Source organism: Orycteropus afer, unplaced genomic scaffold (genome assembly GCF_000298275.1).
Source record: "Orycteropus afer afer isolate SDZICR_OR568_19922 unplaced genomic scaffold, OryAfe1.0 scaffold00008, whole genome shotgun sequence".
In the NCBI taxonomy this organism is placed as follows: domain Eukaryota; kingdom Metazoa; phylum Chordata; class Mammalia; order Tubulidentata; family Orycteropodidae; genus Orycteropus; species Orycteropus afer.
Window position 1 is genome coordinate 23,592,654 of NW_006921595.1, and position 15,472 is coordinate 23,608,125.

Below are 15,472 nucleotides of genomic sequence, written 5' to 3' on the forward strand. Positions count from 1 at the left end.
TATATATATATATATATATACACACACACACACACACAGGTATGTATTTGTTCTGTTCTTCTTTGTTTCTGTATGTGTGTGCACAGACACACACATACCCACTCGCCTATATGTATACACACACACACACACACATACATATATTCATATATATACATATGGACCTGCTGTGGCATAGTGCCTAAGGTATTTGACTGCTAACCAAAAGGCTAGTAATTCAAACCCACCAGGCACTCTGTGGAAGGAAGACTGGGCAATCTACTTCCATAAAGACTTATTCCCTTGGAAACAAAAAGAGGGTCTCTATGAGTCAGAATCGACTCAATGGCAGTGAGTTTGTTTTTTTGTTTTATATATATATATGCATACATACATATACATATATACATACACACACATATACCTGTACACACACACACACACATATAGAGAGAGAGAGACATTGATTTCAAGGAATTGGCATTGGCTTTGCCTTTACTTGATTGCAGGGGCTGGAAGGTCTGCAATTAGTAAGACAGACCGGCAGGCTTTAAACTCTCTGGAAGGAGCTGATGCTGCAGTACTTTTTCATCAGATAAATCTCAGCTTCTGCTTTTAAGGCATTTCCCGTCATTGGGTGAGTCCCACCCACATTGTCAATAATAATCTTCTTAGTTAAAGTCAACTAACTATAAATGTCAACCACGTGGACAAATTTCTTACACAGCAACACTTAGGTATGTAATGGAATAATTCATTGAGTAACTCTGTGCTATATCCTAGCCCTGCTTGTGCAGTGGTTAAAGAACTTGGCTGCTAAACAAAAGGTCAGTGGTTCAAATGTACCAGCTGCTCCTTGGACGAAAGATGTGACAGTCTGCTTCTAAAACCCTATGGAGCTGCAGAATCCCTAAAGGGAAGCTCTGCCCTGTCCTATAGAGTTGCTATGAGTTGGATTCAGCTTGACAGCAGTGGATTTGGTTTGGTATAGCCTAGCCAAAAGATCCCTGGTGGTGCAGTGGTTAAGCCTTTGGCTGTTAACTTGGCTGTTAACTGAAAGATTAGTGGGTTGAAACTATAAGCTGCTCCTCGGGAGAAAGATGTGTCTGTCTGCTTCCATAAAAATTATAGACTTGGGCCTATGGGTATAGCTTGGCCAAGTTATCACATTTTACTAACCATCACATCATATACCATATGTAAAACTATGCTACTGTTTTTATTAGGTTCTGATCTTTTAATTCCTGAAGGGTCATTACAAAATTGAGGGTATTGCATCCTAATCCCATTTTCTCCATGAACTCTGTGGCTTTTATTGTACAAGTTTCAAAGCATGGTGATTTTTAGGAACACATATATATTGCTTTATAGCAGAACTTACTACATTCAATATAACAAAATGTTAATATTGTCTCTCGGCAGTAATTTATTTGTTGCTTGTCCGCAGTTTCTAGATTTTTTCTGAACAATCATGAATTAGCAGTTTAATTAAACCTACAAATACATTTTTAAAAGATGAGGTGATAGTTAAAAGATGTTGTTGTTTGCCATCCAGTCAGATCTTACTCATAGCAACCCCTCCTAGGGTTTCTGAGGCAGTCACTATGGAAATAGATTGCCCAACCTTCCTTTGGAGGAGTGGCCACTATTTTAGGTGAAGTGTTGAAAGTTATTCTGATAAACTCAGCAGGCTCACTGGCCGTGTAATCAACAAATGCCCTCTGGCTCCTCCTAGAACAAAGGAGAGGCATCACAGCAACATCTGCCGCCTTCTTTAATCGGGGAGTCCCCATAAGCTACAAAAATTGATAGGATGTGAGTAGTCAAAGTTCCATTAATCAATAGTAAACCAAATGTTCCTAAATTGGTTGAATTGAGAACATTTGAAGTTAAGCTGATTCAGATCCAAAAACACGTAGGCAATAATTAGCATTATACTCAGTGCTTACTGATTTCCAAGCAAAATATTAATAAATAAGATTGGAGCATTTCCAGGAAATGTAACTCTGTAAAGAAACTAAAAATTGGAACACAATATGAATTTTGAAAGAGAGAAAAAGATGAATTTCCCTTATGTAATTTGACTTGAGATTCCACCCACTTTCTCAGAGTGAACTTTCTTTCACCTGTATGATCACATTTTCTTTTATTCCTTTTGCAAGGCATTTTTTGCATTTCTCTCTCCTTTTCTTTTCCTTTTTTTTTTTTTTAAAGTGATGGATTGCTTTAGCTGCAGGCAAACTGCACTGTTGGGGCACACCTAGCTGAGTATTCCCCTGCCCTGCCCCACATTCCCCGGGGAGAGTGTCCGCCCACTGAACTCTGAACTCTCTGGTCCTTGATCCCTGTATTTTCCTGTTTAGCTACACGGAATCTACTGTTTTCCCGGCTCTCTTCGGAGCTCTGTTTCTAGCTGTTCTCTGACAAAGCGCTTGTTTTGTGCTGCACATCTCGTCCTCTTTGTTGTGCCTCTGGCTACAACCACTGAACCCCAAATATTCTCCAGCTGGGAATCAGACAAGGGCAGAGATGAGGAACGCCGGAGCTCAACAGGATGTGACCGTTTCTCAGGGAGTCCGCGTGATGTTTTACATGATGAAGCCCAATGAAACGTCATTCCAAACCTTAGAAGAGGTGCCCAATTACGTAGAAAAGGTGAGACTATGTGGGAAGAGGCTTGCTGTTAGTCTTAATAAGGAGTAAGTGAAAAACATCCCGGCGTTTTGCTCACTTTCATTCTTCAAATTATTAAATTGCTACACCCTATGGCATTGCCCATTTACCTATTGGTAGCCCGATAGACTTCATAAAAATTTTTGTTTTTCAAATGGTAAACATGGACACCACCTCACAATAAATTATTTCTTTTTTAATTCAGTTGATTATTTCTGTAGAATGAAGGATCATTCCTGACTGAGTACAACTCTGACTTCCAAAATTTGAACTTGAACCAAGTTTTCTTTGAAATTCTGAAGTGTTCAAAGGCACTTTTCATTTTTGGTTCCTGGCTATGATTGGAAGTGGAAATATCTAGAACCTGAGTAATGAAGTTCCTCACCCTGTTTACAGTTGTTTTTACAGTATTTTCTAGTTCAGGCCAATTAAAAAAAAAAAAAAAAAAGACAGAGAAAATGTTCATGGGAGTTCATTTTAGAGAACTTCAAAACTCATAATCAACACTCAAATTAGAGTGAAACCTATATTCTTTTCAGGATTTGATATTGCTCCTTCTTTTGATATTCTTAAGGAAAAAAAAAAAAACAAGTGGATACTCACATCTTTACATGCACTGCCATGGAGTCAGATCAGACTCATAGTGAACTTTCCCTGGGTTTCCGAGGCGGTATAGCTAAGGAAGTAGATTGCCCAACCTTCCTTCCCAGGAGTGGCTGGTAGGTTTGAACCACCAGCAGTCTGGTTAGCAGTCAATTGCCTTAGGCACTACACCACCAGAGCTCGCATTGTTGTTGATGTTGTTATGTGCCTTGGAGTCGACTGACTCATAGCGATCCCTCCTTGGGTTTCCGAGGCAGTATCAGTATGGAAGTAGATTGCCTCATTTTTCTTTGGAGGAGTGGCTGATGGGTTTGAACCCCCAGCCTTCTGGTTAGCAGTCAAGTGCCTTAGTCACTGCGCTACCAGAGCTCCCAGACTTTCCATTACAAGACATTATTATTTATATTGAAACAAAAGCACAATTTGATGCTAAGGCACTTGACTGCTAATTAGAAGGCTGGAGGTTCAAACCCACCAGTCACTCCTCGGAAGAAAGGTTGGGCAATATGCTTCCGTAGTGATACCACCTCGGAAACCCAAGGAGGGGTCGCTATGAGTTGGGTCTGACTCCATGGCACATAACAACAGGAACAACATGTCATTAATACTGGTGTCTTAAAAATACAATTGAAATGAGATTCGAGCAGAATGAATAAAGCCCGACTATTGAGTCAGAATCGATTCCAGGGCCACAGTTTTGTTTTTTGTTTTTTTTTTGTAGTGGGTATTTAAAAAACACATATATATCACCTTATTCTCTGAAATACTCTGAGGGAAATTGTTTGTTGTAACAGTTTAAATTTTCTTGTCAAATGTAATTTGGGTACTTCTTATATGAAAAACTAGAATTGCATTTATCTCTAAGGAAAACTTCTCAAAGTGAGTTAAAATTAGTCATAGATAATAATAGTTGCTAGACTTCAAATTATTTAACTTTAAAAATTTTTTTTTTAGTTACAACTGAAAGCATGTCCTTCCTATCCTTATGAATTTTTTGGTACAATTATCATGGTTATATCTATGGTTACATTTCATTTCCATATTTGATAATATAATTGGGCCCATGGTAAGTGTATATACAAAATAATTTGACCTCTTTTCCCATTGGGCAGAAATGACCTCTAGGATAGGTGTACACCCTGTGTGGTTTCACACTGGAATGAATAATCAGGAAATGTGGAAGGCTTTCATACCAAGCAGGGTTGCATTTCTTCATTGGAGTTTCTTTTCCAGGCGACTCCATTTTTCATTTCCTTGATGCTACTTGAATTGATTGTCAGCTGGATTTACAAAGGGAAACCACCAGGTCGTCTGGATAGTGCCTTGACATCTATATCTGCTGGTGTTCTGTCTCGGCTTCCAAGGTGATTTAGATGGTTAGCAATACTAAGTGAATGAATAAATTGAAGTTTTCCAAATGTGAGTGAAAAGGAACTCATGGCATCACAGAATTCAGTTCCTGTCTTTATTTCAAATTATAATTTTTTATTCATCCTAGACTTTTTGCATTCAGTTCTAAAAATAATACACTAAATATTATTTATTCTGACCACCAAGTGTTTTGAAATCATAAATTTTCTGCCTAATTGCAGTACCCTCCCTAGTTTCAGCCCTGGTTATGGTCAGTTATCTTTTGAAAATTTACTTTGTCTCAACCAACTTCATATAAAATAGCAATCTGGGGTAGCCTCTCCCTTGCACAGGTCACACAAATCTCTGGATTGCTATAATGATCTCCTAATTGGTGTTCCTGTCTCCAGTCCTACCCATTTTCAGCTGAACATTTCTGTAATGTGTATCTGATGAAAACCATTCACTGGTTCCATATTGCCCTGAATATAATGTTCAGTTTCCAGACCTACAGAGTTTTTCATCTCTCCAGGTTTGACTCTGTTTCCTCCTCTCATCTTCTTTCTTGAAATTTTTGTATCCAAACTGTGCTATATGTCGTTGCCCAGATGCCACATGGCTTCCTTCTGCATGGAAATCCATCTATGTGGACAATTCCAATTAAATTCTTAGGTCCAAGCACAGACATCACACTCTTCAGGAAGCCTTACCTGTTCTCTGCACCCTGTGCAGGGACTACTTCCCTAAGCTCCCACAGAAACTGGTGCTTACTCCATATACAGTAAATGTCACAGGACATTTTGGTCACTTTCCCCCCAGCTTGTGTGCAACTCAAGAACAAGAAGTTTGCTGTATTCATAATTATATCCCCTGTGCCTAAAATTATGTCTGGTACATGGTAGATGCTCAAAAAAATATATTTAATATACTTAGAATGTTACATTGATGATAAGATTGAGTGAGGAAGAAACCAAATAATAAAACCCATCACTGTTGAGTGGATTCTGATATGTCATAACCCTGTAGGGCAGAGTAGAACTGCCCCATAAGGTTTCCAAGTCTGTAATATTTATGGAAGAAGATTGCCTCATTTTTCTTCCGCTGAGTGGCTAGTGGGTTTAAACCACCAACCTTTTGGTTAACAGTTGAGTTTAACCACTGTACTACCAGGGCTTCTTAACAATATATTAATAATAACAAAAACAAACAAACAAAACACTGCCATCAAAATGATGTCTACTCATAGTGAGGTCCAATGGGTTTCCCGAGCTCTAAATCTTTATGGAAGTGGATTGCCTATCCTCCTTCCACAGAGTGGGTGGTAGTTTTGAACTGTTGACCTGGTTAGCAGCCACATGCCTTATCCACTACACCATGACATGAGAGCTCCTTCACTATTCACTATACCACAAGAGCTCCTTCACCATACAATAACAACAACAACAACAACAACAACAAAAACCCAAACTCACTGCCGTGGGGTCAATTTCAAGTCATAACAACCCCTTCTTGGGTTTTCAAGGTGGTATCTCTACGGAAGTAGATTGCCCAATCTTCCTTCCAAGGAGTGGCTGGTGGGTTTGAACCACCAGCCTTCTGGTTAGCAGTCAAATAAATGCCTTAGGCAGTATGTCACCAGAGCACCCAATAGTGAATTATAAATGATCTACTTCTTTTTGGAAAGACTAAATTAAAATATGTGTAGATGACAGACCAATGAATGAAAGTTATCTTCAGTATGTGCGGATTTACCAAAGAGGCAGAGGAGGAGGGAAGATTCTCTTAGAAGTCTGTACTTTGTGTCATTGTTTAATGTTCTCATTCCTGTTACCCACTCCTTGCTTCTTTTACTGTTTTAAGAGCTTTATTTCTGATGAGTACTCAGTGCTTTGGAATGTTTCTATGAGCCACCCAGTGGGAACCAAGGTGAATTTTTTAAAAATGAAATTAAAACAGTTATTTGAGAAAAGGTAAAATAATTATATACACTTGCATAAAAATAATTAATATAAAAAGTAAACCTTAATGTAAAATCTCTCTCATAAATGTTTATATGAAAAAGGCAGGTTATTAGGTATATAACAAATAATAACAACTCTTTGAAAAACAATTTATATATTTGCATATTGTAGTCATAATCAGTTGTTGTTACCATCAAGTGAGTTCTGAATCATGGTGACCCATGTGTGCAAAGTAGAACTGTGTTCCATAGGGTTTTCAAGACTAAGACCTTTTGAAACAGACTCCACTGCTGTCCTCTGAGCAATCTCTGGGTGAGTCGGAACCCACCTTTCCGTTAGCAGTCAAGCACTTAACTGCACCATGCAAGCATTCCATCAGAGGATGATAATATTACAAGGTTTATGCAGCTAATTCCCATATTGCTCATAAAAAATATTTACAATAATATACAATTTACTCTATTCCATGTCTCCATTGAACAGAACATATGCATTCAACATACTCAAGGCATATGTAGATTTGGTTATTGAAAAATACCCTGTTGTTTACTGTGCTTTGTTCTGAGAAAGTTAAGTGTATAAGTTTATAAAAATTGGAACAACTGATGGATGGCAAAAATAAGTTGTTATCAAAGAGGTGCCCTTCAGGTGCAATGATGCTCACATAGTTTGCTGAGTTGGAATGAAGTTATTATAGCTCAGGGAGACAGAAAGATGAATGAATGCTTCAGCATTTCTTTTTCAAATTTGACTTTGGTTATAAGTAAATTTATTTTTTTCTCTTACCATAATATTGTAAGTACTGGAAATACAGACTGTATGCCTAGTACAATATTTCTGCTCAGCAGTGTGATGAAAAAGGTACAAAGTTTTACCAGGACAAATGGCAATCAAATATATATTTTTGCAAAAATAAAAATGAGAGAGAAATACAGAGAGAAACCAAAACAAACCAGTTGTTCAGGGACAGTACATGCAGTTCTTTTCCTTCACATCCCATCACCTCTAACACTCCCTAAGCTAAGACAAACTGTTAACTCTGGTGCCCTGTGAGAGAAAGGTAAAAGGTTATGAACTTGATTTTGGAGGCTATTTTGTATAGTTGTATTTTGAACAAAAACAGAAGATTGCTCTTTTTTTTAAAATTTTTTCCCTTGTAAGTGTGAACAGAGGTTCAAATATGAGAATTGTTAGTTTGGCAAAGGATTTTATGTTTCATAACCTTTTATCTGAAGGATCTTGGTAAAGAAAATTTCTGAAAATGAAATTTTAAAATATTCTTGTATGTTTTGTTGCTATTTTAAACAAAACAAAACTAGGTATAATCAGAGAAGGAAAGCTGATCCTCTGGACCCACTCAACTCAATTCTCTTTCAGCAAGAACACAGAAGGGAAATTTCACTGAAACTCTTAAAATAATATTCCGCTTGAAGCCACAGCATCAAGGGGAATCCTCGTGTAAATCATTAACAGCTGAGGGTTAGATTAACACGGCATTGATCGTATCGTCTCTGAGGGACTAATTTCATTTTCTACACTAGCATCAAGGGTTTGGCACTTCCTTAAAATGTATGTTTGCAGAAAAAAAATGCCAGCATGCCATTGTAAATCCATTTGTGAAGAATTCTGCTTTGAGTAATAGTTCTAAATAGCCATGTGGCCTCTGAGAAAAGAAGTTGTGGAAATTAAAGTGAAACCCTGAACATGTTTCTCTACTTTCTGATTCATTCAATGAGAATGCTATATTCAGACTTTGAGGAAAAAACAAGGTTGATTTGGGGATCTCAATTTCATCGTTATGTAAAATTTGAAATATCCAAAAAATTAGTGACACTCTTACTATTACTGATAAGAAAGCAGAGCTTCAAACGGCATTCTGGTTTGACCTCCCACTGAGAATTTGTATTTCCACCCCAGATATACTGAATCAGAATCTACATTGTAACAAGATCGCTAGTGATTTTGATAGATTTCCAAGGATCTTGTTAAGATGTAGATTCTGATTCAGTATATCTGGGATAGAAATGCAAAATTCTCAGCTGGGGGTTGGACCACAGTGAACTGGTTTGAAGACTTGCCAGAAAGATACATTCTGTATTTCAAATCTGTATGTAAGGGAAAATATGAATCATGGAGATTATATATTGTTTCTAGGACAGCCTGTGATGCATAATAACAATCTTTGTGTCCTAAGTACCAGAGTTTGGACAGGCCTGCATCTGTGTAGATCTTCTGAAATTCAGTAGGCAGTCTTTCTAGTCAGAATCTAGTCTTGAAGTTATAGACAGATATTTCTAGTTACCGAAATTAAACATCGTATATCATAAGCAGTTATTTTGCCTTTGTAACAATTATTTCCATATGTGACTATAGAGACTTAAACTTGACTTAACAAAATATTTACTAAATCTTTGTTTTCAGAACTTTTTCCCTAAAACTTGTGAAATATTCTGCTACTGACTTAAATGCTAACGAGTGAAAAATAATCACATCTTTTTCCCCCCTGCTTGTTTAAGCAGAACTCAATTTGCAGTTGTTCATTAGAAATCTGGGACCTCAATTTGTTACTTCCTTCCAATGTTTCTGCTTCCATAAATTGCATCCTCCCTAGAGAAGTTTTATTCCCGATATAAATATCTACAGTAGGTTTGTTTTTAATGGGTTCATTTATTCTGTTGAAACAGCAGATTATAAATCAAATCGCAGTAAGTTGGAGGGAAAATGTAAGTAGGCAAATTTTCAAATAAGTTGGGGACATTCTACTTTTAATATACATGGGTCACTGCCAGTTTTTACTATAGAGCTAGCTCTGCAACGCTCACCCATATATATGCACGGTTTTACTGGCTATGCCTGCTATGGAATTTTCCATTCTTGACAAGAAAGTTTCAATTCATCCAAAAAAACAAATGTTTAAAAAGGAGGAAATTAAATTTTTTTGAAATACTTTTGACTCTTGGGGGGTTCTGCTGAAAGTAAAGGAAAGTTGTGTACTGAGTTTTGATACTGTGCTTTTAACATCAGAGGCAACAGTACTGCTGGAGGCAACATCAGACTTCCAACAAAGATGTGCATGTCATTTTGGATGATGACTTGAATAATCATTTATTCACTGTCCCAAATAAGTAAATGGGCTTATTTAATGTTAAAATGATGTTTTATTTCTTACATTATTTTTAATTAATATAGAAAGTTATTAAAAAGGTGTCAAGTGATGAAAACAAAATTTAAAAACATGTTGGTTTGTTGTTGACTTTTTTTTGCTAGGGAGAAAGCCTCATTTTCTCTTAACTTCTCTTTTAGAAATCTTATTAGACTTTATGTTTGCTTTTAATTGTTTAACTCTAGGGACTGCTATTAGAATAATCTTCCCTAAGGAACACAAAATTTCCTGTGCTTATTGGCCTAGACTTGGTGCTTATTCCATAAAGTATTCATTTTTCTGCCAAATCAAGAATATTACATTTTTTGGGGGGTCCCAAATCTACCACATTTTTTTAAATAAAAGTGTATAGTTCTACAGTAAATGTAAAAAGAAATTGAACTAAGTGACTATTTCATAAATGCAATGACAACTTTCACAGGAAGAAATGGCAGTACAAATTCTATCTGTCTGTAGAAGGTAGAGATTGTATTACGTATCTTGCTGTTAGTGAGGAAAAAAAATCAATATTCCACTAGATGGAGCAAAGTGGCAGTAGCTTTGCAGATGGCAGTATTAGTCACTGGGGCAGGTATAAGAGATTTTGAAATGAAAAAATAACAAAATTTGTGAGAAAAGTCAGTGTATAGAATCCAAGCACCACATATTTATAACTTTCTGAAATTTAAAGAGTATTTATAAAGATGCTACTTAAGCATTAATTTTCTTTCTGGTTTACAAGGCAAGATCATTAGAAATAAAAATAAATCTAATTTATTTTTCTCAGTTTTACCTAATCTGGTCTTATCAGATCCTACACAGATCTATGATGGTTAAGGAATAGAATAAATTGGCAGATTACTATGTATACCTGGCACATACTTCTATCATTTCATTTGCTCTAAAATTTTATTATTTTGAAATAAGAAGTTTTTTTTATCAAATTGTACTTCCTTTCTTAATGACTGGCATAGTGCCTAAGGCATTTGACCAGAAGACTGGGGTTCAAGCCCACCAGCCACTCTTCAGAAAGAAGATTAGGCGATCTACTTCCATAGAGATAACACCTCAGAAACCCAAGGAGGGTTCATTATGAGTTGAATTGACTCTATGGTAGTGAGTTTGGTTTTGGAGTTTTTCTTAATGTTTAGAGCCTAATAGTATTTGAGAGCAGGTAATTTTAGAGTCCATTCAGCCCAATGCTCTCATATCTTAAATTAAGCCAAAAAAGACAAACCCACAGTCATCCAGTTGATTCTGACTATGTCATAGAGACCCCCGTTGGTTTTTTCCATGACTTTGGTAGCGTAGTGCCTAAGGCACTTGACTGCTAACCAGAAGGCTGGTGGTTCAAACCCACCAGCCACTCCTTGGAAGGAAGATAGGGCAATCTACTTGCGTAGTGATACTGCCTCGGAAACCCAAGGAGGGGTCACTATGAGTTGGGTTCGACTCCAGGGCACTTAACAACAACAACAACATAAATCTTTACGGAAGTAGATTGCCTCATCTTTCTCCCAAGGGACAGCTGGTGGGTTTGAATCGACCTTCTAGCTAGTAGCCAAATGACTTACCCACTATGCCACTGGAGCTCCTTCCCTGAGATACTGAGAAGTTAAGACATATCTAAGGCCACATTTCTTCTCTCAGTGGTAAGTAAATTCAAACCAAAATGCTTAACCATGAATTAGTTTTGTAATTCTCTGCAAATAATGTTTATTCTAATTTATTGATTAATTCTTAATCTAAACATTATACATGAACTAAAAAAAATCTGGGGTTCAGTATTATAGTAGCAGTTTAGTACCATAACAGCTTTTTACAACATTCATAGCACAAATTTCTAATGGTGTCCAAAGAAAATGTTATACAAATTATATAAGGAATAATCTCATCTAGGTAGAGAAATAAGCTATCTTTCATTTAGTGAAAGATATGCCTTAAATCTAAGTGAAAATTGCTATTTTGGGAAACTCATGCAGAAAATATGAAGATGGAAGGAAAGCTACATTTAAGAGGATTCTAACGTCTCCTTATATTTAGATCATTTTTCTGGCCTAGCATTGAAACCTAACAACAGAAAAGGATCTGTTATTTGATAATGCAAAGCCCCTGTGATATCCAATATTCCATCTCCACGTGATAAAGTAAGCTTACTATATAATACATGTTATATATTTCTCTCCCCACAGGATGGGGATTAGAGACTTGAAGTTTGAATTCCAGAGTACAGAGTCATAGGCTGAGAGGAGGGGGCAAAGGCATTGGGGGGAGAAAAAGGAAAGTGCTTTGGTTTATGATTCAAGGTCTGGTGGCAAGGTTTTTTAAAATGTAGGTGCTCTTTCCTGCAATCAAGGGCTTTGCAGAGCCTTTCCCATCTGTATCATATGGGTGAATTGTTTTTAGTTGTGAGCATTCTATGCTTATTTTATATATATATATATGTGTGTGTGTATATATATATATATATATGTACATAATGGAAGAGGATCATATGAATCTTGCTGATAGAATGATAGAAGGCAGGGAATATAACTTCCACAGCTTCTCCCCACTTTCTCTTTGCCTTAGGGAAAGTTTGGCATCGGGCTAAGTGTGGAAAAAAAGTTTTGACTATAGCATGTCAGGCATATTTCAGCTCGATTTGTGTCAACCCTAATAAGTCAGTTGACAGAATAATAAATTGGTTGTCTGCTCATGATCTGGCACCTGTACAGGAAATAAAGTATTTCATTTGCAGGCAGGTTCTCTTTGTTTTATAGTGGAAATTTTTCAGAGACCTTCTTTCTTTCTTTCCTTTTTTTTTTTGAGATTTTTAGTATCTTAATGCCTATTTCAACTGGAACTGACAAGGCAGATAGCAACTTAAAACTACAGATATCGTACTGTTGGGTCTTTTAAGAGGCAGCTGATTATGCTTACCATGTTCAACAATTCATCCTCAGTCTTGTCTGGCCTCTAGGAGGCTCTGAATGTGAATCTGTTGAATGATTGAATGAATCCATGAATTCATCTGCTTTGACACCATGAACTAAAACTTACATTAGAAGCTGTAGATTATTTCAAGTTTGTGTTGCATCTTCTAAGTTTTCATTTTTCTTTGTGGATCAGATTTTTTCAGAGTAGTGGTTCTCAACTCCCTTCTGTAGACATTTGGCAATGTCTGAAGACAACTTTGTTTTCACACTTGGAATAGGCAGTGGTGTTACTGGTATCTAGTAGATGGAGGTCCAGGATACTGTTAAACATTCTAGTTTGCACAGGACAGCCCTTACCACAAAGGGTTATCTAATAGACAATGACAATAATGATGATGTTAAGAAGCTCTAATCTAAATAAATAAAAGCTGTCAACCAAGCTAACAAACTGTAAAATAAAATCTCTTCCATCCCCTTATTTTGACAAATATATCTTGATAACAATGTGAAAGGCAGGTTTTATATTCCAAGTTCTTGGATTCCTTGAAAGTCCAGAACAGTGTGGGAGCCCATTGCCTGTCCTCTCATGAAGGACCTCACACACATGTGTGTGGATATCACAGACTACTTGTCAAGCTCTCTCTACATGTCTAAAAACAGCCACACTTGTCCTCTGCTAAGGGGCATTCTGGCTGTATACCCTCCAAGACAGACTTGTTCATTCTTGCAGCAGTCCACGGTGCATTCAATATTCTTTCCCAATACTACAATTCAAATGCGCCAATTCTTTTGTTGTCTTCAGTATTCATTGTCCAGCTGTCACATGCACATGAGGCTATTGAAGAGACCATGGCTTTGGTCAGGTGCACATTAGTCTTCAAAGTGATATCATTGTTCTTTAACACTTTAAAGAGATCATTTGCAGCAGATATGCCCAATGCACTACATTCGTCATTTGATTTCTTGACTGCTGCTTCTATTTTACTTGATTGTGGTTCCAAGTAAAATGGACTCCTTGACAACTTTTGTCTTTTCTCTACCTAGTCTTTAATTTTAAAGTAGAAAGAACAGTAAAATTAAAGGTTCATATCTCTTAAAGATCTAGTAGCATACTAGTACATAGTCACTGGCCCGGTAACAGGAAATGCTGTTATAATGATAAATTTTAATGATACACTAATTTGAGTTGCTTCTTCAAGCTTTATCTGAAATTGGAATGGTTAACTTTTTGCTGTTTCTGGCCACAAATTTGTTAGTGGCTTATAAATAAATCTTTACTAGATATAATCAGCAATTCATTTTATATTTTAATGATAAATAGAGAAGAAAAAGTCAACTCGAACAAATTTAGAAAAGTGAAAAAACTATCTTGACTGTCAATGTTGATCATAGAATATTTAAAAGAAAATAAATTAGACTTTAGAACACTGAATTATATTATGTATAATTCTGAAAGTTGTTGAAGTAAGAATTTTAAACTGGTAGCAAGATACAGTTTTTTTTTTTTTTTCATAACAATTGTTTATTTTAGCTAGGCTTATATACTTTATTTCTGAGAGTTATTCCCTTACTTCTTGAAAGCTCTAGTTTATATTCCTTACAAGAATTATAAAATGCTAAAATAATCCAAAATGTGGTACTAAATGTGAAATCTAAAAACATTAAAAGTGTATGTATCTGTGTGCATGTGTGTGTGTGTGTGAAAGAGTAAGCAAGGGAGAGAGAATAGAGTTATACAGAAAAAACTTTAATCTGAAAGCAATAGTAAGGAATTAATGCATTTTATCAAAAGTTTTCAATGCATTTTAAAAAAATTCTACCAATAATTTTCTACCTTTTGTGTATCCTTCATAAAGTGCCTTCATTGTGTTTTTATTTGTAATTACAATCATAGAAACTAATCTTCCTAATCCCAATGAAATTAAGAGGACAAACAGCTAACATCCATGAAACCAAAGGAAACATGCTTATGAAACAAAAAAGAAACATCACAGGCATAGTTTTGATAGCAAGGAAATTGAACAATATGAAGTAAAGTAGAAGGGAGAAATTATTTACATATATATATATATATATATATACATAAATTCATTTTTAAACATTATCTAAAATGTTGTAGCATAATTCTACATCAGGGAGCTCTGGTGGCGTAGTGAGTAGTAGTCATTTGACTGCTAACCAGAAGGCTGGTGGTTCAAATCCACCAGCCTCTCCTTGCAAGGAATATTGGGCAATCTATTTCCATAGTGATACCACACCGGAAACCCAAGGAGGGGTTGCTGAGTTGGATCTGACTTGATGTCAGAGAATGTTTGGTTTTACATCTAAAATTGGTTGTAATCTTTGTTTCTGATTTTTTTTTTTTCCAGTCTGTTTTTCAGGAGCATTGAACTGACCAGTTACATTTATATCTGGGAGAACTATAGACTCTTCACTTTGCCTTGGGATTCCATATATACTTGGTATTTGACCTTCTTAGGAGTTGATTTTGGCTACTATTGGTTCCATCGTATGGCCCATGGTAAGTTGCAAATCAATGCCTTAACTGATAATTTATGTTGAACTGTGTTTGGCACATATTAGGTGCTCAGTGAATATTTGTTGAATGAATTAATTGGTGAATTAAATAGTTTATTTTACAGAATATTAAGATTAATAAAAATTTACTTTGAAATTTGAGTGGAAACAATTTAAAGTCTCTAAAAATAGATATAAAATTATTGGACATTTTTTTTTTTTTATTAGGATTTGGATGAAGATTTACAGAGTAAATTGACTTTTCATACAGCAGTTCACATATATTTTGTCTCATGTCATTGACCAAAATTTACAATGCAGCAGCTCCC

At 36.1% G+C, this 15,472-nt stretch overlaps 1 protein-coding gene across 1 annotated transcript in view; it reads left to right on the top strand.

The window, feature by feature from the left end:
- The first annotated feature begins 2,508 nt into the window (after nt 1-2,508).
- Nucleotides 2,509-15,472, top strand: part of AGMO (alkylglycerol monooxygenase) — a 265,841-nt gene continuing 252,877 nt past the window's right edge. Inside the window, exons 1-3 of the mRNA XM_007946666.2 lie at nt 2,509-2,634; nt 4,489-4,619; nt 14,996-15,147. Coding sequence (XP_007944857.1) covers nt 2,509-2,634; nt 4,489-4,619; nt 14,996-15,147 — 409 coding nt within the window. The remainder of the gene's footprint in view (nt 2,635-4,488; nt 4,620-14,995; nt 15,148-15,472) is intronic.